Raw genomic sequence first — 26,652 nt, 5'->3', positions numbered from 1 at the left:
AAAAAAAAAAAAAGGATACAGGCTATTTCAACACCTCAAATAATATTTAATCAAAATGATCATATATATACAGAGCAAACATAACTTAAAACTGTTTTTTTTACATATATTAAACTCCCATCTTTACCAAAAACAAGCAAACAAAAATTCCCCATTCCTCAGTCCAAAAGTAAACTCCATGGACAGTCAAACAAAGTGAACACTGACATTACACTAATCTGTACACTAACTCTTTTTAAGCGTTGGATCTTCCCAAACACTTTTACAGTGTCACATGTAACGTGCCTGCAGTAGAATTAAAAGTGAAGCGGCAAAGTGAAAAGACCTACTGTTTTAAAGTTTCCATGAGCTGTGGAAGCATAAAAAAAAAAGCCATGGCTGATCAACAGCATTCTGGGCACAAATAAATTAAATACACATTTGAAATTCCCGTTTAGACATGAAACAGGAATTCCAAAGCAGCCTGAATAAATTAAGAAGATAATATTTTCTGGTGTACAAGTGACGTGTCTGACAAAGCCACATAATACCACTAAGCGGTGGAGGCATTTAACTCACATTCATTTTTAAAATTCCTTATTTCATATATTATAGATACCTGTGCATAGAAGTGGAAAGCTAAGGCCATCGGGGAAAAGGGTATGATTAAGACAAAGAAAATCTATCTGAACGTGAAGCGGTTCGGAGGGATGAAATACGCTGAATGCAGGCCCTCAACTCAGCAGAGTGAACTCTTGGACGGACAAGCGGCCTTATACTGCACAGTGACACGTGGAATGATGCGAGTCATGATTAATTATTCACTTAGAATCACAAAAACTCTTCAAGACAATGTTGTGGGCATACACAAACTGGACGACAACCCAGTAACCCGGCCTTCATGCATTTTGCCAATGTTTTAATGAATGGAGGGATGTTTGGTCAAAGAAAAATAACCGTAAACAAGACACGGATGACATTATCAGCTCCCAAAATGAGTTTGTAGCTTTGCTCATTCAACTGAAACCCATCAGTCATTTTTTTCCAACAGCCTTTCAGACACCTTCCTCCTGAAGTGCCCGTTCCTCTCTGTTTTATTTCACAGACGTGAGACATACGAACATAGCGTAGGAATTATTATAAAAATGTAAGCATGTATGTACATGTGAAGCCTTTGTTTGCTCTCCTTTGGGATGGTCAGATGAAATATTCTGAGTGACCCACAGCTTCACTCAGAGCCTCTGTGGTTGGGCCAATCTGTGTTGACAGCTGTGGTAACAAACTCCTGCTCACCAGTACAGGTCAGTAGCAAAGCTAGTCGTCTCATGTAAGTCCAAAGGCTGCAGCATGTTTCAGGCCTCCTTCAGTAATGGCATATCTGTGGACAACGGAAAAAAGCCTGCATAATTACGCTGTAAAGGTTTAAATATGCAGACAAAAATGTGTATAAAATGAGCTTTACCATCAGAGTAGTCCATCTCAGAGTCTAGAGACAGGCTGTGTTGGTCGCTGCCTGCAGACGGCCTTCTTTGTAAGGACGAGGTGCCTCCTGCAGCACCTGCATGATCCAGAACCCAGGTAGAGGATGATGGTGATGAGGAAGATGAGGATGGTGGTACAGGGTGGACCACAGCCATCTCTGACTGCTGCTGTTTGAGGGAAGGAGGCCCAGAGGGGCCAGCCTCTGGTGTTGTGGCATGTTGACCTTCAGACAGCACGATCTGGACTCGAGACTCAGAGCTGAGAGCTGAGGCTGAGGCTCCACCGCCGCTCACAGCTTCCTCATACGAAGGCAGAGTCACCTGAACTCCCTCCACCATGATCGACACAGGCTGGCCCGACACCCCCGGATCACGTCTACGCGTGGATGACAAGAGAGAAGTTCAAATGTGTCAGCTCATTTCTTCTGTGACTAGTCCCCATAATCATAGCCTCTGGTTTCAAATATTAGATGCTGACAGTGAGCAACTGATTTTGAGGGCAGACTCACCGATGGAGAGACTTGAGTTTTGGCTGCAGGAGAACAAACAGCACCACAAGGAGCAGGATGAAAGCCACTGAGCTAGCTGTGGACGCCACTATAGACAAGGCTGGCATCCCTATTGGCAAAGTTGGGTTGCGGTCTGTGAAAAAAAAAAAAAAAAAACCCAGACAAACAGTTAACTTTGAAATTCTAGACTGAATAATTTAAATGCGTCATCTAATCGTTACCTTGCTCCATGACGCAGCTCAGCTTCATCTGGCTGTCCCATTCCCCATACTGACAGGTAAGGTATTTATAATCTCCCTTCAGAATATAACCTTCATCACAGAAATATTCAATCACAGTGCCATGAGAAAGTCTTCGACATGGAGAAGGATGGCAGGTGTAGCCTCCGTTCTCTGGCTGATATGGAGGCTGGCATACTTTCAAAGAGAATAAAAAACACACAAAACCATATTTTACACGAAGCAAATCAGTGATAGCAACAATAAAAAAGCAAAACAAAGATGAAGCGGAAATAATTGCTTCTGAAGCAAAAAAAACAAAAAACAATTAAAAGTCAGTGGTCTCCAGTATACATTTTTAGAGTCATGATATGTGAATTACAAAGCAAGCATCTTAAAAATATCAACAATATTTTTGCCATCAGAATTACTTGAAGTTGTTTGAAGACACAAAACGTGTCTCTGACCTCTGAGGGCCTTGCTTTGTGTGATCTGAGCATCAACATGTCTGACAGCATGCAGGCTACAGAACATATATTGATACCAGGGGAAAGGAAGGTCCTTTTGCCTAAAGGCATGAGAAGTCTGCCTTACTGTCACTGCGTATACAGCGAGGAGGTTCAGAGGACCACTGTCCCAGTGTGGTGCAGGTGAGGGTGCTGGGTCCATCCAGCAGGTAACCAGGGTCACAGCTGTATTGCAGTACTGTGCTCACAGGGAACAGGCTCCTGTTGGTGTCTGTCAGATTAGTTGAGCCATGCTGCACCATAGAGGGTCTTACACAACCTTGACAGAAGAGAGACAACAGCTGAAAATACAGTTCATTGCTGTAATTCAGTTTTTCTAACAAACGTAGTCTTTGTTTATGCAGGATTATTGATGTGCTATAAAGAATAAATGTTCCACAGAGTAAAGCAGGAGTTTTATTAATTAAACTAAGTGGGAACAGATTGCACAATAAAAGTTTGACCTGTTAGACAGTCTGTACAAACGTTTTAAAATACTGAATGTAACAGTTCAGATCTAATCTACCTTTGCCTTGCTCCATGACACAGCTGACTGGCTTGAGGTTGTCCCATTTCCCAAACTGACAGGTAACGTATTTATAATCTCCCTTCAGAACATAACCTTCATCACAGAAATACTGAATCACGATGCCATGAGAAAGTCTTCTGCATGGGGAGGGATGGCAGGTGTAGCCTCCATTTTCTGGTTGATATGGAGGCTGGCATACTGTAGAGGGAAAGAAAGAAACACAATGTATCTAAACACCAGTGCTGCACATAGTTCCACTGAGGTGCCATTGTGACTCATTTTGATGTCTCTGCTTGTAATCAAAACCTGCTTTGTTGCATCCATGGATATTCCTATCAATACATCTATGCTACTTACACAACGTCTTGCTCTTGTTGTGCGTAAATGCTTTTCAGTTTGCATCTGCTTCAATTTTGCTTTACTGATACCTTGTGTCTAATAGTTTTACGATACACCATCTGACAACTGGATTTTACCTTCAGCAGCTTGACTGCCGAGTGACTTGAGAGCAGTTGTGCTGCCTCGGTGGCCTGGACAGCCCCGTCAATTTTAATTACGCACCACAGTTCAAGTGTTTCAAATCCTGCAGAAGTCATGATGGGTCGATGAGAAATTGGTGTGCCTCAGGCAAAGATTTTCACTCTGGAAAGCTAAGAAAGGACTGCTCTTTGTGGCATCTACTGTTAGGACGTAAACAACTACCATTAACTAAACCAACATTAACCACGTTGCTCGCTACCACTGATGTCCCAAACTGGGGTGATACTGTGTCTTTCCTAAACTTGCTAAAGTGGAGGTCAATCAGAATGATACCACGGTCACCTGGAAGAGATTTGATGAGAAGCCAAAACAACACAGCATAATAAAAATAATGATAAAACAATAGGCAGGAAAAAGAGCAAAGCTTAACTTCACCACCTGTATGGCTCCAAAACAAATGTCAACCACTTTCTGAAGTTAGGAAGGACTTGCATGAATGAGAAATGGGGAATTAAAAAGTAATCTCATTCACAAAGAGAAATGTTAACACACTGGAGCACAATGCACACAAGGTTGTAGAAGGTATGCCAGAGATGAAGAACAAAGATGTGCCGTTTGTTGGAGACGGTGCTACCAGTTCAGTAAATGGTGGCATTCCCCTCATGCAGCGATCCAAGTGCCATGGTTAGTGATCTAACAAGGGTCCTCTTCCAGATAACGATTAACCACAAAAGAGTCAAACACGTTAGGCTGTATGTAGCAGATGTTGACATGGGAGAAGGAAATCAGAACTTTTACAACTAAATTTCTCTATGCTTTGTGAGAGCCTACACAAGCTAAAAATACAATCATTTATCAGTGCAGATTTCTAAATTATTGACAGAAGGGTAAATTAATTCAAACGTGTGTGATAAATTTAGGCTGAACAAGACGAATCTAAAAATCTTAATTTGCAACCTTCACAAACATGCAGCGTATTTATTATGTAATAATTCCTTGAATATCCAAAATCTCAACTACAGCTGATTCTTGCAGTTTTTCTGCATTTGGTTCTATAAGGCTACATTTTAAGTCTCATCATCCCTTACCATACATCAGTTTACACCCCTTATTAACTAACTTGCCATCTGTATCTGAATTGTGTTCAGATCTCAGGCACAGTTCTGCAGAAAAACATCAGTCCCATAATCTGAAACATGTTAGTATCAGATGTAAATATGAAAGGAAGTCTCCTTTCTGTCAGTTTTCAGGTCTTACTCACTGATAAATTCTCAACGATTCTCTCCATAAATGTTGTTGATCACTTCAACCTGTCCTGAGAACATGACAACGTCTTCAGAGGAAAACGTCTTCAAAGAGTCCCAAACTATAGTGCCCAATGCTCACCAGATGTACCACCCCATTGTCCTAAACCCCCTACATTAGATCACCACGTCCAAATTGACCCACATTCAGACTACTGGCTTCTAAGCCCTGAAACAGCACCACAGCATCCGCTATCAGTGTTAACTAGCAAACGGGACACCCTGGTCCTCTGCTGTTCCAGAACTGATAGTCCAACATTTAGCAAGTAAAGTAGTTTCAGTCTCAAAGCAAAGATTAACAATGGGAGTGACAACAAAATTCCACAAAGCAAACTTACATTTCCTGAAGGCAAAGTAGTCCAGCTTCCAGCACCAGCTTCAACAACCTAAAACTCGCCGTTAGTATCATCAGATGTGTTTACTAAAAGCACTACCATGTGTTCTTTAAATAAAAGTAAATCAAATTCCTGCACTTAAACAATGCCATTGCTTCTGCTCATTTCAAACTGATCAGAATTAAGCATAAGGCATCATGGAATCACCTTTACCAGGTGATTATGGACCCATTGAGTCCCTGCATCACTGTATTGAGCCTCTGACTAAATGGAGATAGGCGATAAGACTGACATAACCGTCTTTGAGATGAATGAAGAAAGTCAACTCTGACCTTGAATTCCTCTTTCGTGTCACTGAGAGGGAAAGAAATCTTGGTGTTATCCTGGACTCTTATTTAAATTGACATAATCACGTCAAATCAATAACTTTATTAGTTTTCTATCATTTAAAAACATTGCTATAAGGAACTAGACGAGCCCTCAGTAGAGGGCAGAACCACGCCCTCTACTGGCGAAAACCCTGCCATGCATGATACTCTGTATCAATTTTGATCATCCTACGTATATTCCTTCCTACTTGATCTGCTGACCTGTAACTCCACAAGTGAGCAGGGGACCTTAGACTGATCTTCAGTGCCAAATTTGATTATCCTGACTTCAGCACTTGCAGAGATATCTGACCGGACATACACACATACATACTTACCCAGCCAGCCAGAAACCGAAGTGAATGCAGTAACCCCGCTGACGTACGTCAGGCGTGGTTAATGATGTCAGAGCAAGACTTTGAAAGGCCAATCCATTTCTACATTTCTAGTAGATCAGACTCCTACAATGGTCATCTCATAGGGCTTTCAAAACAGACAACTTCAACATATTCAGAATGTTGCTTATCTGGTTCTGACTAAATCTAGGACATATGATTACACTACAAAAGTTATAAAATCCTTACACTGGCCCCTGTCCGTCTGAGAACCGACATTAAAAATCTTACTACTTGTGTATAATCAATGTGTAGGACAGCACCAAAATACATCTCTTACATGCGTGTAACATACAAACCCTCTCAGACCCTGAGGATGTCTGTGCCTGGCCACCTGGGCCTTCCAAGAGTTAGAACCAAACACTGAGAAGCTGCCTTTTGCTGACATGCAGCACTGATATGGAACACCCTCCCAGCTGATGTTCAACTAGTCTGAAATCTATCGACTTGTAAATCTAAGATGAGAACAAAATATTTGAAGGTCCTTTTTAGATAGTCGTTCAATCGACGATTCTCATGTCTGCACTTCTGTTATGAATTGCATAATTTAGTGATCATTTAAATCTGTCTTATGCCGTTATTGTGTTGATAGAAAGAGGTTTGTCTTTACCATCACTGCGTATACAGCGAGGAACTTCAGAAGACCAATCTCCCCTTGTGGTGCAGGTGAGGATGCTGTGTCCGGCTGGCAGGTAACTAGGGTCACAGCTGTACTGCAGTACTGTGCCGACGGGGAATATGTTACTGTTGGTGTCTGTCAGATTAGTGGAGCCATGCTGCAACATGGAGGGTCTAATGCAACCTTAAAAAGAGGACAATAACAAAAAATGCTGTTCATATTATTCACAAGATTTTGTTAATATATATAAAAAAAAACTTTTAGAAACACTAAGACAAAGTGCTTTACTGGTAAATGCAGTTTAACAGAGCGAGCAAGAGACAAACATGTGTGACAACAGCTAAAATAGTGTGAAAATCTGTCTTGAATTTCTATGAAGATGACTCCACAGCTGAGACTACAGACAGTGTTCAGACTATCCCTTTAATGGACTGTTTTGTCCAGAAAAATCCAACATTTTCTGGGATTATTTTGCTGAAGAGAGTATGTTTAATACATTTATTAACCTCTTAACATGTGTGAATTTGAGGACTGACCAACCTTGGCTGACACAGCTGATATGCATGGGGCCATCCCACTGTCCATCCTGACAGGTCAGGTAATTGTAGTCTTCACTGAGAACAAAGCCCTCATTGCAGAACAATTCAATCACGGTGCCATGAGAAAACATCCGACATGGGGACGGGTGGCAGGTGTAGCCCCCATTCTCGAGTTTGGAGAAGGGCAGACAAGCTGATGGGGGAAAAACACAACATCTAAAGCACCAGACCAACTGTCAAGTTGTGTATGCGTGAGAAAAAAATCACTAATAATTTTGAAAAACTTGGGTGACACAGATTTAAAACTTGAAAATAGGTGAAGATGTTTTCACTTATGAAAGACACGTTTGGCTAGTCGCTTACAACAAAACCAATACGACGACGACAACTGCTCAATACAAAACAGATCAAAAGAGAGAACGTTGCACAAAGTATCTTACCTCCACTGCGTATACAGTGAGGAGGGTCAGAGGTCCATCGTCCCAGTGCAGTGCAGGTGAGGATGTCGGGTCCATCTGGCAGGTAACCCGGGTCACAGCTGTACTGCAATACTGTACCTACAGGGAAGGATCCCCTGTTGGTTTCTGTGAGGTTTACCCAGCTGTTCTGAACCATGTATGGCCTCACACATCCTAAGAAGAGGACATCAAAGGAAAAAAATCTGTCAAACTGCTCAGTATTTCAGTATAATTATTAAGGCAACAAACATTTGAGCCTAGATTATCTAATACAGACACAGAGTGACCTATGGTAAGTGTATGTACTAAAAAGGCATCGCAGTGACATTCTGAACAGAGGACGTAAAAATATTAACATCTGAACTACATGCAGTACTCTATTTCAATGTCAAGACAGATGATAATGCTTCGACATATTAATGGCTAGGACAGCCATTCAACACAATATTCACACACAAATTAAAAAATGTTGTACACACATTCAGTATTACATTCTATATTAATTTATTGAAAACAGAAGCAAAACAATATGAAGAACTATATGTGGCAGAAAAGTTTTCAGTGGCACCAAAAAAACCCACTTTTGAAAGATAAATATACATGAAGAAATTAAAGGCTACAGAACAAACTATTTGAATTATTCTCGTATATTTCATTTGTTATCTATATTCCAAAAAAAAACATGTTAAGGAGAAATCATTAACAATGTTAAATGCTGTTTTATATCAATGTTTTTTTTAATGTATGTTAATTGAGCAATACCAAAGGCAGAATTATTATGGTCTTACTGCTCGGGTGGTACCTTATGAAAGCAATACAGAAAGGGTCATGGGGTCAACAAACTGTAGCTTTCCTTCTGAACAGAATTAATGTCATGACAATTCTCCTACAAATACCATACCACTGTGTGTGAGCAGTGTGTCAGGAAAGGCCAGTGGGTTACAGTTAAATACTTCAGAGAGAATTCAGAAGATGAACACAACAAAATTCAAGGCAATTTCACGGAAATCGGTGAAACCTTAGGCAGGCCAAAATCTGAGTCACTTAATTAGGGGAATGACAATGCAGAGAGGAATACCACACAGATACTAATACAGCAAATCAAATACCTTCATCTCAGGTGTTTCCTTTAGAACTGTAACAATAGCTGTGTACAGAAAACCTCGTTTAACTGTCCAAATAAAAGCAGTGTAAGTTACTTTTTATTGTCTGTTTGGCTGCAAAACCAACATGGTCTGATTATACATCAGTCAGGAGGACGATTTGTTTTGTCTATGCAGGATGACATTTTTGAAGATATTTTTCCTGTTTTGGACTCTGCTGTAAAAAGTCTTATAGATTCAAGCAGGGTGAGCAAAACCCTTTATGATTTCCCATAACTATGCAGTTGAATTATATAGTTTATATGTAAAGGGCTGTAATATAAGGGATGTGCTATTATTGCTAAGAAATTAGCTGGTAATCAATGGTAAAAAGGCAGTTGATTAATAAGTCTTCACAGTGCGAGAGTAAAAGCTATAAAATCTTCTCAGTGTCAAGACCCCATAAGATGTACTCATTTGATCTGTGTGCTGACAAAGCTGATTTGAAAAAGTTTCCTCGGAGAAAAGAAAGGCAGAATACAGGAATAATCCACAATTTTTTGTATTGTGTAATTGTAAATTCTGTCTCTTACCTGACCCTTGCCCAGTAGAAACAACAGTCAGTACCACAAGCAACAAGAAGGACCGTTTAGTGGCCGAGGTGTGGGCCCAAAAGGCTTTTGATACTGACTCTATCATTCCATTGCACATCTTCCCCTCCAGAGTCAACTCAACCTGGTATGATCGGAAAAATGAATAGTTAGAAAGCAGAACTCCAGACTAACTTTCCACTAGTAGCACCACCTTGTCACAGTCAAAACACATTACTTGGTGAACATCTGCTTATCGATAGACACCACATTTACAGATGTTCCTTAAACGCCCCACACCGCAGGCTGCTGCTGGGTGGCTGCGGTGCTCAGACAGGTATGTGACCACAACTGACCTTGAAATGAGTGAAGTAGTACTTTCTAACGTCAGATTTGTCCAAGATGAAACTGAGTAATTCTTTTCTACATGAAACATTGTAGAAATTTCGATGAGCAGAAAACATCTCTTGTTCAGTATCTTCCAGCCTCCATTTGCCCTCTGATCATAAGGTGTGTTGTGTTGGACCTCTCTTTGCCCGCCTCCTGTTCCCTCATTTTCTTTTTAAATAATCAGCTGCATATCACTTTATCTTTTTTCAAGCACACATCAACTAAACAGCTTGCTTTATGCACCAGGCAGGGACAGACTGACAGAGCCACCGAAGTTATAAGAGTAATACAGTGACACCAATACAGCTTAATGATCATGATTCTCACGCATGAATGCGACCAGTTGAAATTTCAACTCGCATACGCTCGAAAAATGGTCGCAAATGCGTCTCAGTCTAGAGCCCTGGAAAGGTATAAATGCATAATAATGAAAAGGCAATCCTCCACAGCCTCCATATGATGACACCTGCCTGGCGCAGGTACACTGCAGCTTGGACAGCTGCCAGTGAAATGGGTGTGATGGCAGGGCAGTGCTACAATGACAGGACTGAGAGGAAACCCGTTTTGGTAACGGTGTAAGCATTTGGTAAGACAAAAATACATACAACATAAAACCAATTCTTCTCTAGTGTACCGTTATTTGTCAGTATTAGGAGAGCAGTGGCTTTGAAAAATTACATCCCCGTCACATAATATATAACTATTAAGAGATGGTTCCGTCTCAGCAGCTACACACCCATTTTTAGGGGTTCCTTATTAGCTAGCTTACTTTGAAACCACAAGGCCCAAACAATAGATACCAATAGATACAAACCGAGTACACAATGGTCGTGATAAGTAGTTAGCATCTGTGCTATCACAGATAAAAGAAATGTATATGCAACAGAGCATAACATTACAGGTTTTCATTGTTAGGCTTAGCTGAATACCAGGGTAATCAATATTAGCCTCCTTAGTTTGCTAACGCTAGCTGAACCTTGATGTGGCTCGTTGTTTAACGTTACCTACCACAAAAGCACGGCCTCGAAACCTCCACCGTCCGTGCGTCACACTGCAGACATTTATCAACAGTATCTGAGCTACGCCGAAGGCATTTACGATACTGCGGAAACCACAAAAATATGATTTAACGAGCCGAGCGGCACTACCTCAGCTAAACGCTAGCTAGCTCCTAGCTTGACCGCTACGCTAGCTAGCTGCATTGATTGAAGCGTCAGCCGAGCTCACTCGATTTCGTTCGGTAGTCATAGTAACAAATGTCCATAGTTACAACATCCGGGAGCGTTTGCGTCCATAGTTACCAAACATTTGGCGGAAAAAGGTCCGACTCTGTTGACAAGTAGTGACTACAAATACGATATATATTGTTGATAATATTGTTGTCGCATTAGTTTTAAAATATGGAAATTATCAGAGGTAGTTTAGATAACATATCTCGTCCTGCATCGAGTGAACAAACAGGCAGTCGCGTGTCTAGTGTATCATTGCCTCATAGAGACAGAATCTGTCCTGCAGCTCCATTTTCCCTTGTTGTTTTGTCCAGTGATGCTGCTGATATTCAGGTATGGGAGAAACAAATTGGCACTGCAAAAACTCGGGGTTACAACTTATATGATTTCAGGTAACAATTTTTTTTGTAGATTCACAGCAGCTCTAAAGAAACTGCAGCATCTAACCCTAACTCATCAGTGAGAGATCCTGGTAATGGTAAGTGTTTAATGTCAAATACTATGGAGTAGTACAATTGTCTTGTTCCTGTATGAAATAACTGTGCTTCTTTCAGACAAGTGTCACACTGTTACTACTGAGGAAGAGGATGAAAATTCCAAGCTACAGAGAGCTATTGAAGAAATGAGACGACTTGATGAAATACTGTCTGCAAAAATCTGCAGAGAAAAAGAAATCCAACGTCAGAGGAAAGAACTTCAAGCCAAACTCTGGCAAGAGCTCCTGGTAGACACAATCTTTGTATCCATTCTGTTTACTGAACTAATTCAAGATTCAAAAGTTGTTATTTGTCATGTGCTTATGAGCAGTGAAATGTAAAGCGACTGTTTCACAAGACTGTGCAATAGCAACAAGACATGATTTAAAAAAAACTTTAAAAGAGGAGACAGCAAATTACAACAAATAATGGGGAGTAAAGAAATGGAGAAACTGAAGTGCTGTGTACATTGTGCCAGATGTGCAGTCATCTGTGAATGTGTATGTTTTGTTAATGCATAAGAATGTGTGTGTGTGTGTTTGTGTGTGTGTGTGTGTGTGGGGGGGGGGGGGGGGGCATGTGTGCGAGCATGCATCTATATTTTGTACACATATTTACATTGTGTCAGTGTGCTGTTGCTGTTTGAGATGAGGTGCTATGATTTTGGATGATGATTTTAGACCTGAGGTCAGGATTCACAATCCTGACAGTACTGGAAGAAGGTCGTCCTGAGTCTCTCAATGTTTACCTTGATGTTGCTCAGGCGCTGGCCGGAGTGTAGCCCCTCGAACAGTCCATTGCTGGGATGGTGGAGGTCTGTTTGCCATGGTCATGCTCCTCCTCGTGTAGAGGTCATGGAGGTTTGGGATTAGTGTGCCCAAAACCCTCTCCAGGGCCCTCTGATCATGAGTAGTGCTGTTCCTGTACCACTGGATGATGTTCAAAGTGCCATCTTCACTACTTCAGTGTAGAAAGACCTCAGGGCCTTTAGAGAAATTCTAAATTCCCTCAGCCGTCTAAGTACTTGGTTCACACTTTCACTTTGCAGATAGAAGATCCCTGGCTTTCCCGGGATCTTTCTGCATGGAGTTTGCATGTTTTCCCTGTGCATGTGGGTTTTCTGCAGGTACTCTGGCTTCCTCTCACAGTCCAAAAACATGCAAAGGCTAATTGCTAATTGTCCTCAGATGTGAATGCGAGAGTGATTGTCTCTATATGTAGCCTTGTAATGGACTGGAGACCTGTCCAGGGTGTCTCCTACCTTCACCTTAAGGGACAGGCTCCAGCACCCCGTGACCCTAATGAGGGTTAAGCGGTATATAGATAATAGATGGATCAATGTCTAAGTACTAAAATGGTTAAAATGTGTTCACTCTTGTCACTTATGGAGTTATTATGTGCATTTTTCTGCTGCAGAATAAACCTGAAGGTCACTCTGAATGTGCTCATGAAGCTTTAAACACAAAATTGTTTTTAGCATTGGAAGCACCTGCTGGTAAGTACAGGTCACAGTATACAGATCAGCAGCAGTGTTTAACAGTTCATGTGTGCTCATTGTGAGACATTGAATGTTGTTGTTATTTTTTTATTATAAAGGCACAGAAGAAGAGGACAACTTTGTACCTGTGTTTGAAACTCAGGTTTCAGAATGTGAAGATCACAGAGACAACCAGCATTTGGAGCAAAGTAAGCTTGTGGGAATATGTCTGAACAACAAATGTTTGTTCTCTGTCTTGCTGCCTGTGTTGTGCACTTGATGGCGCCATAAGCCCAGGTAACAGAGCTGATGTGTTTTCACTCCATTGCAGGGAGCTGCAGACAGTCGTGCACTGAATGAGTTATTACAGCAGTTTTCCAGAAGTGAATTCATAACAGTTTGCCAGCTATGTGACTCATGAACAATTTCCTGATCAGAACCTTGTGGCTTTTTATGATATTGATCCCTCAAGGAAGAAAAAAAAAACTTCTTTTCTCCAACACACCAGTTCAGAAACTGAGGAATTCTCCACTTGCTATCAATGGAGAATTGAATCTCTTAAAGTTTGATTAAAGCATTGTTACCTTATTCTATCTGCTATGCTGCTTTTTAGGGTCATCAATGGTCTTATTTCCTTATGAACTGTTTATATTTCAACCTTTTTCAGGGTTATTTGAGCAGCTGCCTCGTGTGGTTCATATAATAGAACAGGAACACACATTTGTCAAGTGACTCCACAAACCACAGAGATTCTGTGATTTTTATCATATTTTGTCTGATGGTTATTATTAGCTTTGACTTACTTTTTCAATATTTGCCTTCAGGAATATAATGTGTACGTTGCCTGACAGGTGAAAAGAAGCCAGACAGCTTGACAGACTCATTGGAAGTTGGCTACAAAGACAAAGCAGAAGGCCAATTTGAATGCAGCCACTGTGGTGTTTCCAAAGGCATGAATAAACAGAAGGACTTTGTCAAAAGAAACATTGAGGTATGTCAAAGTTCACTTCGAACCAAATGCAGTGTTGGGATGTATCGCATGACTTGGAGCAAGTCTCTCAACTGTTTGTTTTTCCAGTAGGGAAAATATTTGTCTCCAGTTTAAAAAAGACATATTTTAAACCTAATGGAGCATCACTGAAAAGAATATTAATGCTATGCAACTAATGACTTTTAATATCTTGTTTTCCAAATGTTCTCTGATGGAACAGTTAGTAAATGGTGAAGGGGGTCAAGTGTTTTTGACCCAGGCAGAGAAAGCGCGTCTGGCTGAGCTCCTCCAAGAAATAGACGAAGAGGACGGTGCCAGAGGTGCAGACAGCGAGGTAGGCTGACATGAAGCCCGAACAGACAACATATGCTGTAGGAAGAGTCTCTCCTTTTCAAGTTCCTTAATACTTCCCCCTCATGTCTAGAGGTCTTATGGAGGGGGCCATCCCATCCAGTGCTGCCTCTACCACCAACATTTTGATCTTTTCTACTTCCTACATTTTTATATATATATTGTGTTTTCATAGTAAATAATGCCTCCTGAGTTAAGTCACAGCATTATGAATTGCTTCTCGTGATATTATTTCTTGAAATGTGTCGAACATTTGGCCTGAATTATGTTTTTATGAAACCCATTGTTCAGCCGAACTTTGACCCTAGGAACAGCACGTAGGTTGGTCACACAGTCGTGTCTTGTTGACTGCCTGGTAGCTGAGACAGCCTTAGGCCAGAAGATTCTGACTCCTCAAAGTAGCTCCGATTATGAACCAGATGTCAGACGCCATATGAGGTTCACGTGGGATGCCGCATGTTACGGATTAATTTTTATAATCACGTTTTCTCAACAATTCCCTCTGCTGTGTTTCAGTGAAAATTCAGAAGCTGGAATCTTTCACATATTCCTACTCTCGGCTCCAGCTGCACAGTGAGACTGTGCTGACAGAGCTTAAGAGAATGAGAGCTTTTGTTTTCCTTTGAGGATTTGTAGGAGACACTGCCACCTGGAGCAGTCCGGTGTTTCACCTACACCATCCTAACTTCACGTGTTTTTATTTCCACTTTTAATTTGCCTAAATAACCCCTTTTGGCAGGTTTGAAGTCACATGAGTTGAAGCCTGTTGGGAAGCGAGGGGGAAAAAAACATACTTGCCTTTAACATGCGTTTCCATTTGGCTTGACCCCGACAGCTCTGCATCCGTAGGATAGCTTGCCAGGTTTTTTTTTTTTTAATGTCTTACTGCTCTATTTATGATGTTTGCCTTGACTTTTAGAACAATACGGCAGTCATTGTGGTAGAAGATACCAAACCGAGGGGAGTGCAGATGCTCTGGGGTTCTTTATTGGCTGGAGGAAGACTTCCTGTTATTGCAAAGCATGCTACTTTGAATGTTCATAACGGAGCATGCACATGATTTATGTCACCAGGACTTTGGCAGTTATGTCTTCAGTTCTGAACACTTCACCCAGTTCTTGGCAGAGTCCCTTGAGACATATCAGCCTCAACCTAACGCTGCTGTTTGCCTCACACACTTCTTTTTTTCTTTTGTGATGTTACTGACTCGCGTCCTAACAAGCTTCACAGTTCTGTGTAGTTGCAGTAAATCAGAAGTAGTCAGTAATCGCAGAATATTTTGGGCCTGTAGTAGAGAGGCACTGACTTTTATCCCTTACATGTGGTGTTCAATTGGTACTATCTGAAATAAAGTCAGTTCTCTTTCATTTTAGGAAGAAGGAATGACTGTTCAGTTCTATTTTAAGGCCTCCTGCAGTGTAAATCAAGTTTTTTTTTGTTTGTTTGTTTTTTTTAACCTGGTTGACATGTCCTTATGGCATTTTTAATGTTCTGGAGGACACATCATCAGTGAAATAAGCAATAGTCAACACTATGTGTATTTCCGCCTTGAAATTGCAGTGTGTTGATGGCAGTTTTAAAAAGGAGAGATTTAGAAAGCTAAAGTTTCATACTTGACAAACCTAAAGAACACATCTTGTCATCTTGTAGGGTGGGGTGGTGTTCGGAAAGAGACGAGGGCTCCATCGATCTGCACATTATAGAGGAAACTGTAGGATAAAGTTTCATCTAAGTCACTTGAATTCCGGAAGAGATTATTTTAGAAAAAGAATGACTTTTGAATATGTAACTTGATAGAAGTTTCTCAGGATTAAACCAATGACCTGAGATGTACTTTAAAATATTAGTCTGGCATGCATTCACTTTTCCAACTACTTTTATATACTGGTATATAATATGCCGCAGCCAGACTGGACATCATTGTAGGTTTGTTCAACTTAGAAACATAACTTCCCCTGATGCCCTAAAAGTATGAGTTAATTGAAATTAGGTTGAATGATGCTTTCAAATTAATCTGAGTTTTGTTATGTAAAACTACTGAGTCAACTGTGCAGTCTCTCTCAATTTAAATCAGTTCTTTATTTGATATGAAGACCTATTAGCTGCAAATGTTGAAACCATTTTATATACATAAGTCAGCATGTGAATCTGCTTCCTGATACGTTGTTTTAAATTAAGTGTATAAGGACTGAATATCCATCCATCCAATATCTATACACCACTTAATCCTCATTAGGGTCGTGGGGTGCCTGAAGCCTCTCCCAGCTGACTTAGAATGAAGGCAGGAACATGCAAACTCCATGCAGAAAGATCCTAGGCCCAGGCTGGGACGTGAACCAAGGATCCTCCAGTGGAAAGGCAACAGTGACCACAGACCCACTGTGCAGCCTATTAGCATAGCCTCGGAACCTTTTTTTTTTTTTTTTTTTTGCAGAGAATCCGATGAAAAGATTAAAACCAATTTTACATTAAATTTGAAGCCATAAGATGGTTAACTTAACTCAACATAAAGACTATAATTGGAGAAAGAAAACTAGCCTGGCTTCTAATGGCAACTATAAAGCTCACCAGTTTCCTCATCATAACTTGTTTATTTAATGTGTGCAAAAACTAAACTGTATAAAGAACAATTTTGTGTCTTACAGAGAAAACCATGCTATCTGTTCAACCTATTTTCTGTATTTATGCTAAGCTAAGGTAGCTGCTGACTGCTGTCTCAGCACTTTAGAAACTATGAGAGGGATATCTACCATCATCTGTCAGTCAGACTATATGTAGCATTCAACTGTGGAATGAATGCAACTTATAAAAGCATGAATTCAATTTGAAAAGAAAAGTATAAAATTAAAGATTATAGCAAAATCAGGAATAAGAAGTGTACGTAAAATGACAAGTTGAAATAAAAAATACATGACTACATATCACAAATATTAAACTTGTTTGATCTCATTTGGGTCCCTAAGAGTGCGAGCAGTTCAGGAGGTTTAAGACTGGATCTATAGATATTACCAAATAATCTGGGCTGAACATCAAATCAGACCAACACCGAGGGCCAGATTTCTTCTCTAGTTGTTGGGGAGGGCAAAATGGGAATAAAATATAAGCCCAGCCTATGCTAGCAGATGTACCTCGGGGATCTGTTATTAAAACCATGTTAGACAAACAGTGAGATCATTTTGAAATCTATAGACCAATAAAAAAACCTCTGTCTGTGAACTCTACAACTTACAGGTAACTGCTGCAGTGATTCTAAAACATGTAATATGTGCTGACCTGCTCAGCACATGGCCAGCTGAATTTTGTGTAGCTTGTAGCTAATCTGGCTTTTTTTTTTTTTTTTTTTTTTGTCGACCAGAAAGAAGAGCACTTTTCTCCCTCATACTGAAGAAGAAAAGTGGCACATTTTGGTCACATTTTGTCCATTCTTATTCAGCTTTACACAAGAAAAGTACGTGTATGTTCCGAAATGAATAAATGCAGTGTTAGTTGAGTTTCCTCCACAGATAAGTGTTCTTTTTTTGCACAGTCTCCAATTAAATACCGAATTAGTTGCCGTGACTTAACCATCAGTGGGACAAATTCAGAGGAATTCTTGGTGAACTATAAAAGTAAAGCTCTTCTCTAAATGTGTGCTTTATATTGTCTAGGATTTCTGCATCCCATGAAAGTGATGGCAGGATTAAATCAAGCTCCGTTTGACGTTTTTAACGTTGTCTGTCGAAAAACTCACATTCTGTCATGCAAGGGTTGGAAAATGTGCATGTGAAAAAAGAGGACATACCAAGATCTGCTGGAAGTCTGGGTTTGAGATATTCGGCCACATCCAAGTAAATCACTGCAGTGGTTGAAACAACAGAATAGATCCACATACGAAGCACAAATCAATGTCATTAAAATTTGTGTGTGTCGTTGGCTTTGTGTTGTGCTCCACCTAGACCCCTGTGCTTGCCGTTTTCTTCTGCCAGTATCCTTCAGGACCCCCTTCCTGGTGTTTAGAGATTACAGCTGTGTGTTTCGTACAGTTACGATCTTCTTTGGCATGACGGCCTCATTGCAAGGTCTTATCTCACCGCTGTGCTGTGATGAGCTCACCATCCACCCATTGTTCCCTGTAGGATTTGATGGGAGTCTCGCTGGGACGAACAGTCACTGTGAGGAACAGGCAATGTCAAATTTTTGGCACTCGATCCATCCAGACGAGAATACCAATAGCTACAGTCAGACTTGTACCTCTTCCCTGTTACAAAGCTTCTAAGTAAGCAATGGGGAGATATTGTTTATCAGCTCCCTATTTAGGTTGCCACAAAATAAAGCAGGCTGATACCCAGTGGACCATTACTTATTCTAATGATGCTTTTCTTCCAGGGGACCATGTGGGCTGTGTCAGTCCTGACAGACGAGGGTTACACCCCCGAGCCCTCCGACTTGGAGCAGCTGATTGACATCGACTCCAAAATTCACCATCTCCATCCTGACAAAGATTTCCACTCCTACACAAGCTCTTACACAAACCTAAGCATGTCTCAGGTATGTATCTAACAGCAGTAGTGTCTCAACCTCCTGTCTTTCTCTTTTGCGGGCACCAAAAAATATTGTTTCTTTGTCTGGGAAAAAAAAATAATTCACCAAATTTCTGAAAATTTGCAAAATCTTGAGGAAGAAAATTCCTATGATTCCTTAAAAATTTCCCTAAAACGTTTTTTTTTTTTAAATCCCCCAAATTTGGCAAGAAATTTCTTGTAAGTATATTCAAAAAATGAGCAAAAATCTTCAAAAAAAACCCTAAAAACATCTAAAATGATTACATATATATCAGTAAAACTTCTAATATTTTCTTCAAGAACATTCACAAAAAAAATCAACCAAAATTCAGCGAAATTCGCTGGATTTTGGTTGATTTTTTTATTTTTTGTGAATGTTTTTAAACATTTTTAACATTTCTTTTTTTTCACCAAAAAAATGTTCAAAAATTTCTCTAAATGTTGAAAATGTGAACATCAGAAGTTTCACTGTGGAAAATTTTGTTTCCCCTCCCACATTTTCAAACTTTAAAATGGTCAATTTTGACCCACAGGAAAACACAAGGGTTATTTACTGTATGAGAGCAATGACAGACACCATCCAGAACTGCAACAAGGCAAGGTCATTAAGTCTTATTGCAAGGTCAGCTCAGTAGGGCACCGATGGAAACCTCTTGTAAAATCTTTTGTTACTGACCCTCAGGAAGTCAGACCCATGTTTGTCAGAGGGGAAAAATAGTATTGTGTAAGCATCTGCACTTTGGAACAGAGGTTCGCCTCATGTTTCCATCCAGTTTTCCACGCTTCCATATGCAGACCATATTTTATAGCCTCTCATGCATTATTTGGCGCTAGTAAACTTATGTAAAGATTTCGCTTTGGCTGTTGTCTCCTGTTTTTAACAGGATTATGGTATTTCCATATGAGCAAGGGAACATTTTTACATAATCAGGCCTTTAGAAAAGCGTCACTGCATCAAAAGGGCAGTTGATTTTCTAGTTGCAGGGCTCCATGCATATTTTTAACACCTTTTGAATTACACCAGCTGGTACTGTGCACCCTGTAAATGCTGTTCACTGAGTCTCGAGTATGATCTGTACATCGCCACCACATTAAACAGTTCAGGACCAACTTAAAAGCTATTCATAACTGTAAAAATTTTCCAGGCCTTGGTCCTGGGTTTGGGCCTCATCCTAGACGTGAGCTCAGTGAGTTATCTCAGGACCATATCTCACTCCAGTTTCAATTCCAGATGGCATGCTCATCATTTGCGTAACCTGTCAGTGGAAAATGATGCTTTTGAAGTCAGTTTTGCGAACGCAGGGTGCCCTTTTCTACTATCAGTACTGGATGTAGACAAGGAAAAACTGCAGTAGCTGAATGCCAGTGCTGGAACAACACTTGATCTCTGTATGTCATAATTTCCAGAATATTTCAGCTGTTCGTTTAATTTTATATGGCTGTTAAATGAAGCTTTGCATTTGAAGTTGAAGTCATTTACTGTGCGTTGATGTGTGAGATAAGCATTTTTAGTATTTCTCCTGTTTTAAGTGGGATTTGACTAAGCACATGTGTAATTTGTTACATTCTGTTTGACTTTGTCACAGTCAATTTGCTTCTTTGTTGTTTAATTCTCAATCTCAAATGTGCTGCTTTTCTTAGTTTTCTAAGATCTTGAACCCAAAACTAAGATAAAACAAGACATTTGCAGACCTTAGCTTGAGATTGTGATGATTAATTAATATTTAAAAATAGTATTGACAGATTGATCAATAAGGTAAACCGCCATTGGCCATTAGAGAGACACAAAAGCTGCTTCAGTGTGAAGTTCAGAAAATGAAGCTGATGATTGAAGAGAGAAATGAATCCATAGCTTGACAGTGGCTCAGTCTTACAAGTTTTTAGTTTTCACATTGAGAGTTGATTGAGCTCACCAGATGCATTTGGTGATGATGACACAGCTGCTTCTTGAAACTCCCAAATCTCATAAGTTAGTAACTGCTTTTATTAGCTAAACAGGCGCTGAGGGCGAATGACTGTAACACCGTCATTCCTCCTTAATTGTGACTGTTGCCTTGAGTTATACCCTTCAGTGCAATTTTGTGCAAGATTCTCCCCACATGATCTGGAGTGGACTTTTGGCCAGTTGTACGAAACTGTGATAATACTGGACAGCTGCTTGTACTACTTAGCAGCCTGCTTTCCCTCCCTTCCCACCCTTTAATCATCTTGCCTGGTCAAAAGGGTTTTTGGAGAAGTAGAATTCCCCATCATCCATCCATCATCTGCTCTCCATTAGTGCTGAAATGGCTAGCGCAGGCATTCCTTTTCAAATGATGTAAAATGTGAATAGGACAATGACACAAAACCTTTGAGTGCTGATGATCCGCTCTCAAACTTCACAGTATTTGAATGTTTTTTTCGCAGTGTGTTAGAAAAATAATGAACTGTTGGTGAATGCGGCACCTTCAAGGGTTTAGAAAGAAATGGTTTCCTTGCTCTGCTTCACTCCTGTCTTGCTGTTGTGGCATATATTAAAAATAAACTGCCAGTATAATAAATCTTTCAGAGCCAATCATTCATTTCACATCAGTGGCCGTAAATCCTTGGTGGTAATAAAAGGAAATATGCCTTTGTTTTGCAGTTACCTTTCTTCTTGGTAATGGCTTGGATTCCTAACTGTGAAACCATTTGGACAGCAGTTCAGGAACCGTCTTGTCCGAGTGTTCATTCCAGAGCAGACTTTAAAGCACACTAAAAAGGACCATCATACTGCATCTCTGTTTGCACCGAAACCGAGTTTTCCCCACTGATATTAAATCATGAGCTAGATTTCCACGTTTTCCGTTGTCTCTTGTTTTCTGGCTGTGTCAGATCGATCGTCTGTCACATTTTACATGGAAGAGGGAGGTATTCACCTCTCCCCAGTGAGCACTCCCTCATAAAGAATCTGCCAGCACTTAAATCTGTGTCTTCAGAACTTAGTGGCGTCCTTTCAGAACATATTGTAATTGATATTCTTCCATGCCTGCAGATTCACCTTAGTAGTTGCTTGTCTCTGGCTACATGAGTCTATAAGGGTGGATGCAGTCTGAAGGCCTGGCACCGGCTGGGATGCTGCCACAGAGGAGAGTTTGTCCCCCCCATCAGAATATAATTACAGACTTGTTGGAGGTGGAGGAGTGCCAGCTCCAGGAAAGGAACATGACTTTCCCTTTCATTTGGAGATATTAACACATGCAAGAAGATTTACTACATATGAAGTCCAGTGTAAAACCAACTGGCCGTGTATTACAGCCTATCTTCTTTGCAGCAATACATATTTGCACAAAAAGCATACTTTGTAATTTTTTTGTACATGACATAGCTGGTCAAGTGTATTTTAGACTTGCATTTTTGGGATCACACACACATCTGTGGTCTCTGATTTGTCTTTCCTTTTCTATCTGTGGCAGGTGCATTTTACACTATACTGACTAATTGATAAGGTGTTTTAAAAAAATCCAAATTGCAATTCAATGGCATAAACCACAGCATCTGTATTTGTGGAAGCACCCTATCATTCATCACAAGGCCATGCCGTGAGTCATGGTGAACATCTTGATGGAAAAAAGTCTTGTTTTCATTGCCTCTGGCTCTATCCTGAAGACCTCTGACGATAGGAAAAAGGTCAGGTAGCTACAAAACTCTCTATTAATGACCTGGATTCAACAGAATCAAAACACATCTCTAAACTGTTTTCCTTGGACACCATCAATATTGTGCTTATGACTGCACCATTCCTTTTGCATTCTCCCATTTTCTCAGGCTTCAGCTGAAATTGCCTTTCTGTCATTGAAAACATCTGTTGGCACATGAGATGAATGTACAGTACACCCCTCCTACTGTACCACTGTGTGGTAATGCCTGCACCACCCACAGCTTAAAGCCAGCCGAGCTGATTCTGTCATGAGAATTAGGTGGTGTTGGGTGTTTGGTGACATGGGTGTGCTAAATGTTGCATGTGTTTGTGCGTGTGTGTGCTTCACAGATCAGAAATACACGTTGTCCCTGTTAAATGTGGGCTTTTTGAAAGTGTGGTTGCCATGAAAATTAACGAATGGTGTCATGGTTTTCAGTCACTGTCACAGTTTGCTTGCACTGAATCCCCCTCGTAATCAGCAGGGTTTCAGCTCCTTCTGTATTTGCTTGGTAACCCCAGCTGTGTTTTTGTTGTGCATCGCTCGGCTATATTTTGATGCGAGACTATGAGGTCACATTGTGCGGTTGCTGATGAGCACCCATGATTTTAACTACGGCAAATGTTAAGTGAGAGAGCAGAGCTTGGGACAGAGAACGCCCTTTTGACCAGCACAATGTGGTCAGCGTGTAGATTGCAAATTGATCTTATTTGGTCCGGTCATATAATTAAAGCTGTGGAAAAGCTCCATTTGTGTTATATTCATCTGAAATGAAGCTTAGTCAGTCAGGACACCAGCTGACCTCAGCATTGTCATAATGTTTAGAAATATATAGATGTAATAAACATGAGCCTTGGCTTCAAAATAGAACTGGAAAGTGCAAGTGTTTCTTTTTAATTGTGATGGCAGCCGTAAAAGACATTGTATCCTCTGAACTAAGGAAGAAACTGTCCTCTCCAGAATACAATGTTCATGTTCCTGCTGAGATAATGAAAATAAGTCGATTCACAACAGAAAATTATGCAACACTGTTTTTTCCTTGCCAGCAGCTGAAGTTTATCAATCAACTTGGCGGAGACTGGTTGTGTGTTTTTTTTTTTTTTTTTTTTTTTTTTATGGTTCATTTGCATGAAAACACTGCAATATATCCATTTTCAGTTTTTGTGTGTGCTATTATGACACATCTAATCTGGTCTATGCTTACATATTGCTCTGGTGGTTGGACAGCTGCGTGGTGGGAACTGAGGTGTCAGGGTTGTCATGTGGCATGCTTGGTGTTTTTCACAAGGTTAACTTGGCTAAAAAGAATAGACTCCCCACCCTTCCCCACCCTATAATTCCCATGAGAAACAGTTTATTGTCTTCTTATAAACGCCTCTCCCACTGGTGTTCTCCACAGCAGCAGTTGTGTTAAGTGGTTTAGAGGAGTTTTTCCTTGTCATGGTTGAGATCTAACTTTTAGCTGTTCCACTCATTGTGGCTCCCCGTGGTGGATAATTTTGTCACATAGTCATCTGTTAACAATAACCAAATCTTTATACAGTGTATTCGCTAATGTGCTGCGATCCAACTCGCAACCTGCTATGGTTTATGTTTTAATACAGAACTGTGCAGAACTCTTGTGCAACAATGACATGACAGTGGCTGCGTTCCAAATCACAAACCTTTTCTTTTTCCTTCAGGTGCGTACTACAGCTGCCCAGTATACATACAATTATGAAAAAACTGCTTCGTCGTGACAATATGCCTTACAATTTGCCAGCCGTAGTCTGTTATGCAAAATGAGCTGTCATCTGTCTGTCTGGTTCAAGCTTGTTTATAGTCACGCAAGACACCGTGACACATGTGATGTAACTGTGTAGAGGATTGTGGGTTGAAATGGTCAAAATAGTGTACTGGCTTGCAGACTCCAAAACCCAACCAGATGTAGTAGCGCATGCAGGTGTTTTTGGGAGACTACATTTGACATGTTCTATGTTGAGACACGACAAATATTTTTCTGGCGTACCTTATATTGTGGTAAGGTAATAAAAATCCAATTTTTTTTTTTACCTTGTTAACATGTGGATATGTTGTTTTATATGCTGGGAGATACACCGTGAGTGAAATAAGCAGTGTCCATCAAGACTGAGCATTTCCACCTTCAAACTGCAGTGTGATGATGAACCAATCCTGTCAGCGTGCAGGCTGGTGTTTCGGTATTAGTGTCCTTATTCAGAATCAGTGTTCAGTTCCAAAATGTTTGGAATGTCTGAACTACTCTAATTTACAACTTGCCATTGTGTAGTGTGGAACAGTTTTTACACTGTTTGAACACAGTTGTAGGTGAGCTGGTGTGCTCGAGCTGCAGCAGATGTGGAGAGGTGGATGGATAGAGGTAGGAATTCATAAATTTGCACTGTAACAGTGTTGTCCCATCTACAGTGGTGGAAAAGAGTTTTTGGACATCCCATGCATTTGTGAAATATTGCATTAAGAATAACTCTTAAGTCTTTAAGTGCAATTTCTTGGAGTGCAGTCACATCCAAAATACTAAACAAATCCTAAAAAAGCCATTAAAAACGTAAAATTTACTGCTTTCATAAAAAAAAAGAAATTTTGAGTACTGGGTCATTTTGGTACCAGTGCTCGACTAATGAAGATCGTGCTTTTTATTGAAAAACATAGTTTTTGTTGCTGTGCTTCGTGTCTATATAAAGCCAGCACATTTGAAAGTTCTTCAGAGACAAAAATGGCTAAGACAACGAACCTAACGCAGGAAACACCGAATGACAAAACAGGAGCTTCAGCTCAAACCAACCTGGTGTCCAGTGTTCCACCCACACTGTATGTGACTAACTGTCAGATCATGGCTTAAGGTCCTACAAGGCTGTCAAGAAGCCCCTCATCAATAAGACAGAGGTTAGCCCGGCGTTGGTGGGACCAAGCACACAAGAACCTGACAACCATTAAATGGAAGCAGAGTCTATAGTCAGATGAGTCCAGTTTCCAGCTTTATCTTCCTCTTGCTAAAGTGAGGGTACACAGAAGGCCAGACGAAGCATTATCCAGGTGAAGCATGTGCAATACCTACTCTCAAGCAAAAATTTAGAAGAATTAAAAGCAGTAACTCAAGAAGAATGAGACAAGATTACCCCTCAACAGTGTGAAAGGCTCATGAGGAACATGGCAGCCAGCATTAGAGCTCTACTGGGTGCTAAAGGCAGGACTACTAAATATTAACTTGATGATGTGATGGTTTATTTATTTTTTGTTCAGCTTTGAACACATTCTCTGTTATTTGTTGACTTTGATGCCGGCAATGTTGGAACGGACATATTGAAACTGTCAAGAATTTTGTTTTTGTTGTAAACAATAAACAAAAAAATATCGTTTGTTTGTGTCTGTCTAATGCAGAAACACCTTCTGGAATACAAAAAAAGATTTTTTTTTCAACAAATATTTCATGATAATATTTGACATTGTGTAAAATTTTAAGGGTGTCCAAAAACTTTTTCCACCACTATAAGTCATTTTAAGGCACAAAGAGTCTATCCTCATGGGGAAAAAAATTTACGCTCTATCCTATACATTGAAATGGAGTTCAACACATTTAACCAATGACTGAAAGAGACTTTAAGCATTGCACAGACAATTCTCACAGTCCTATATTTTTATTTTCTCAACTGAGAAAGTTCCAGCTCATTGTGCAAAACTGCTTGCATGTGAAATGTAGCATTGCACTTGATAACATGCAGCATTTGTCATTGGCAAACAAGAACTGCAGAAGGGATTTTTTTTTCCCCCTTCCAGATGCTATTGATAAATATTGAACAAGGGCTGCTTCTTAAGTTCAAATTTATTTCATCTGTGTCATTATTTGGCAAACCTTAAAATTACTTTTATGTTAGCAAAACGGGTGGAGATGACCCCATGAGTATCTCTTTAACAGTAAAGGCAATAGACTGTGAAGTATTTACAATAGTTTGAAGGGACTGCAGATGCAACAGTGTCTTCCACAATCTGAAATGCTTCAAGCAGATCAGACAGTTTTTTTTTTTTTTTAACTTTGATTGCTCTTTGGATTATGCCCATTTACTGAGAAAGCACAGGTGGTGCGGATACTTTAACACGGCATCACGTTCAACATGCTTCTTTGATTGTAGG

General features: G+C 40.3%; 2 protein-coding genes across 4 annotated transcripts in view; one reads left to right on the top strand and one right to left on the bottom strand.

Annotated features, from left to right (window-relative positions):
- Positions 1-23: 23 nt before the first annotated feature.
- On the bottom strand, positions 24-10,976 carry LOC110963498 (sushi domain-containing protein 4-like). The gene is made up of 11 exons (XM_022211888.2): positions 10,791-10,976; positions 9,396-9,537; positions 7,703-7,894; positions 7,264-7,455; positions 6,715-6,906; positions 3,220-3,420; positions 2,782-2,973; positions 2,191-2,385; positions 1,970-2,102; positions 1,442-1,836; positions 24-1,357 (listed from the first exon to the last, which is right to left on the bottom strand). Exons 2-11 carry the CDS (start codon positions 9,511-9,513, stop codon positions 1,332-1,334), a joined length of 1,836 nt encoding a protein of 611 aa, XP_022067580.1. The 5' UTR covers positions 9,514-9,537; positions 10,791-10,976; the 3' UTR covers positions 24-1,331.
- Positions 9,585-26,652, top strand: part of fsip1 (fibrous sheath interacting protein 1) — a 38,018-nt gene continuing 20,950 nt past the window's right edge. Inside the window, exons 1-8 of one of the 3 annotated variants that reach the window (XM_051945702.1) lie at positions 9,585-10,368; positions 11,423-11,489; positions 11,566-11,735; positions 12,904-12,982; positions 13,084-13,173; positions 13,816-13,955; positions 14,176-14,289; positions 18,672-18,833. In XM_051945702.1, coding sequence (XP_051801662.1) covers positions 11,634-11,735; positions 12,904-12,982; positions 13,084-13,173; positions 13,816-13,955; positions 14,176-14,289; positions 18,672-18,833 — 687 coding nt within the window. In that variant the 5' untranslated portion in view covers positions 9,585-10,368; positions 11,423-11,489; positions 11,566-11,633. Of the gene's footprint in view, positions 10,369-11,063; positions 11,345-11,422; positions 11,490-11,565; positions 11,736-12,903; positions 12,983-13,083; positions 13,174-13,815; positions 13,956-14,175; positions 14,290-18,671; positions 18,834-26,652 lie in introns of those variants that run through there. The other 2 variants (XM_022211889.2, XM_022211890.2) reach the window with 2 other exon arrangements.

This window comes from Acanthochromis polyacanthus, chromosome 1, assembly GCF_021347895.1.
Source record: "Acanthochromis polyacanthus isolate Apoly-LR-REF ecotype Palm Island chromosome 1, KAUST_Apoly_ChrSc, whole genome shotgun sequence".
NCBI classification, from domain to species: Eukaryota; Metazoa; Chordata; class Actinopteri; family Pomacentridae; genus Acanthochromis; species Acanthochromis polyacanthus.
This window is presented reverse-complemented; position numbering and strand designations above follow the sequence as displayed.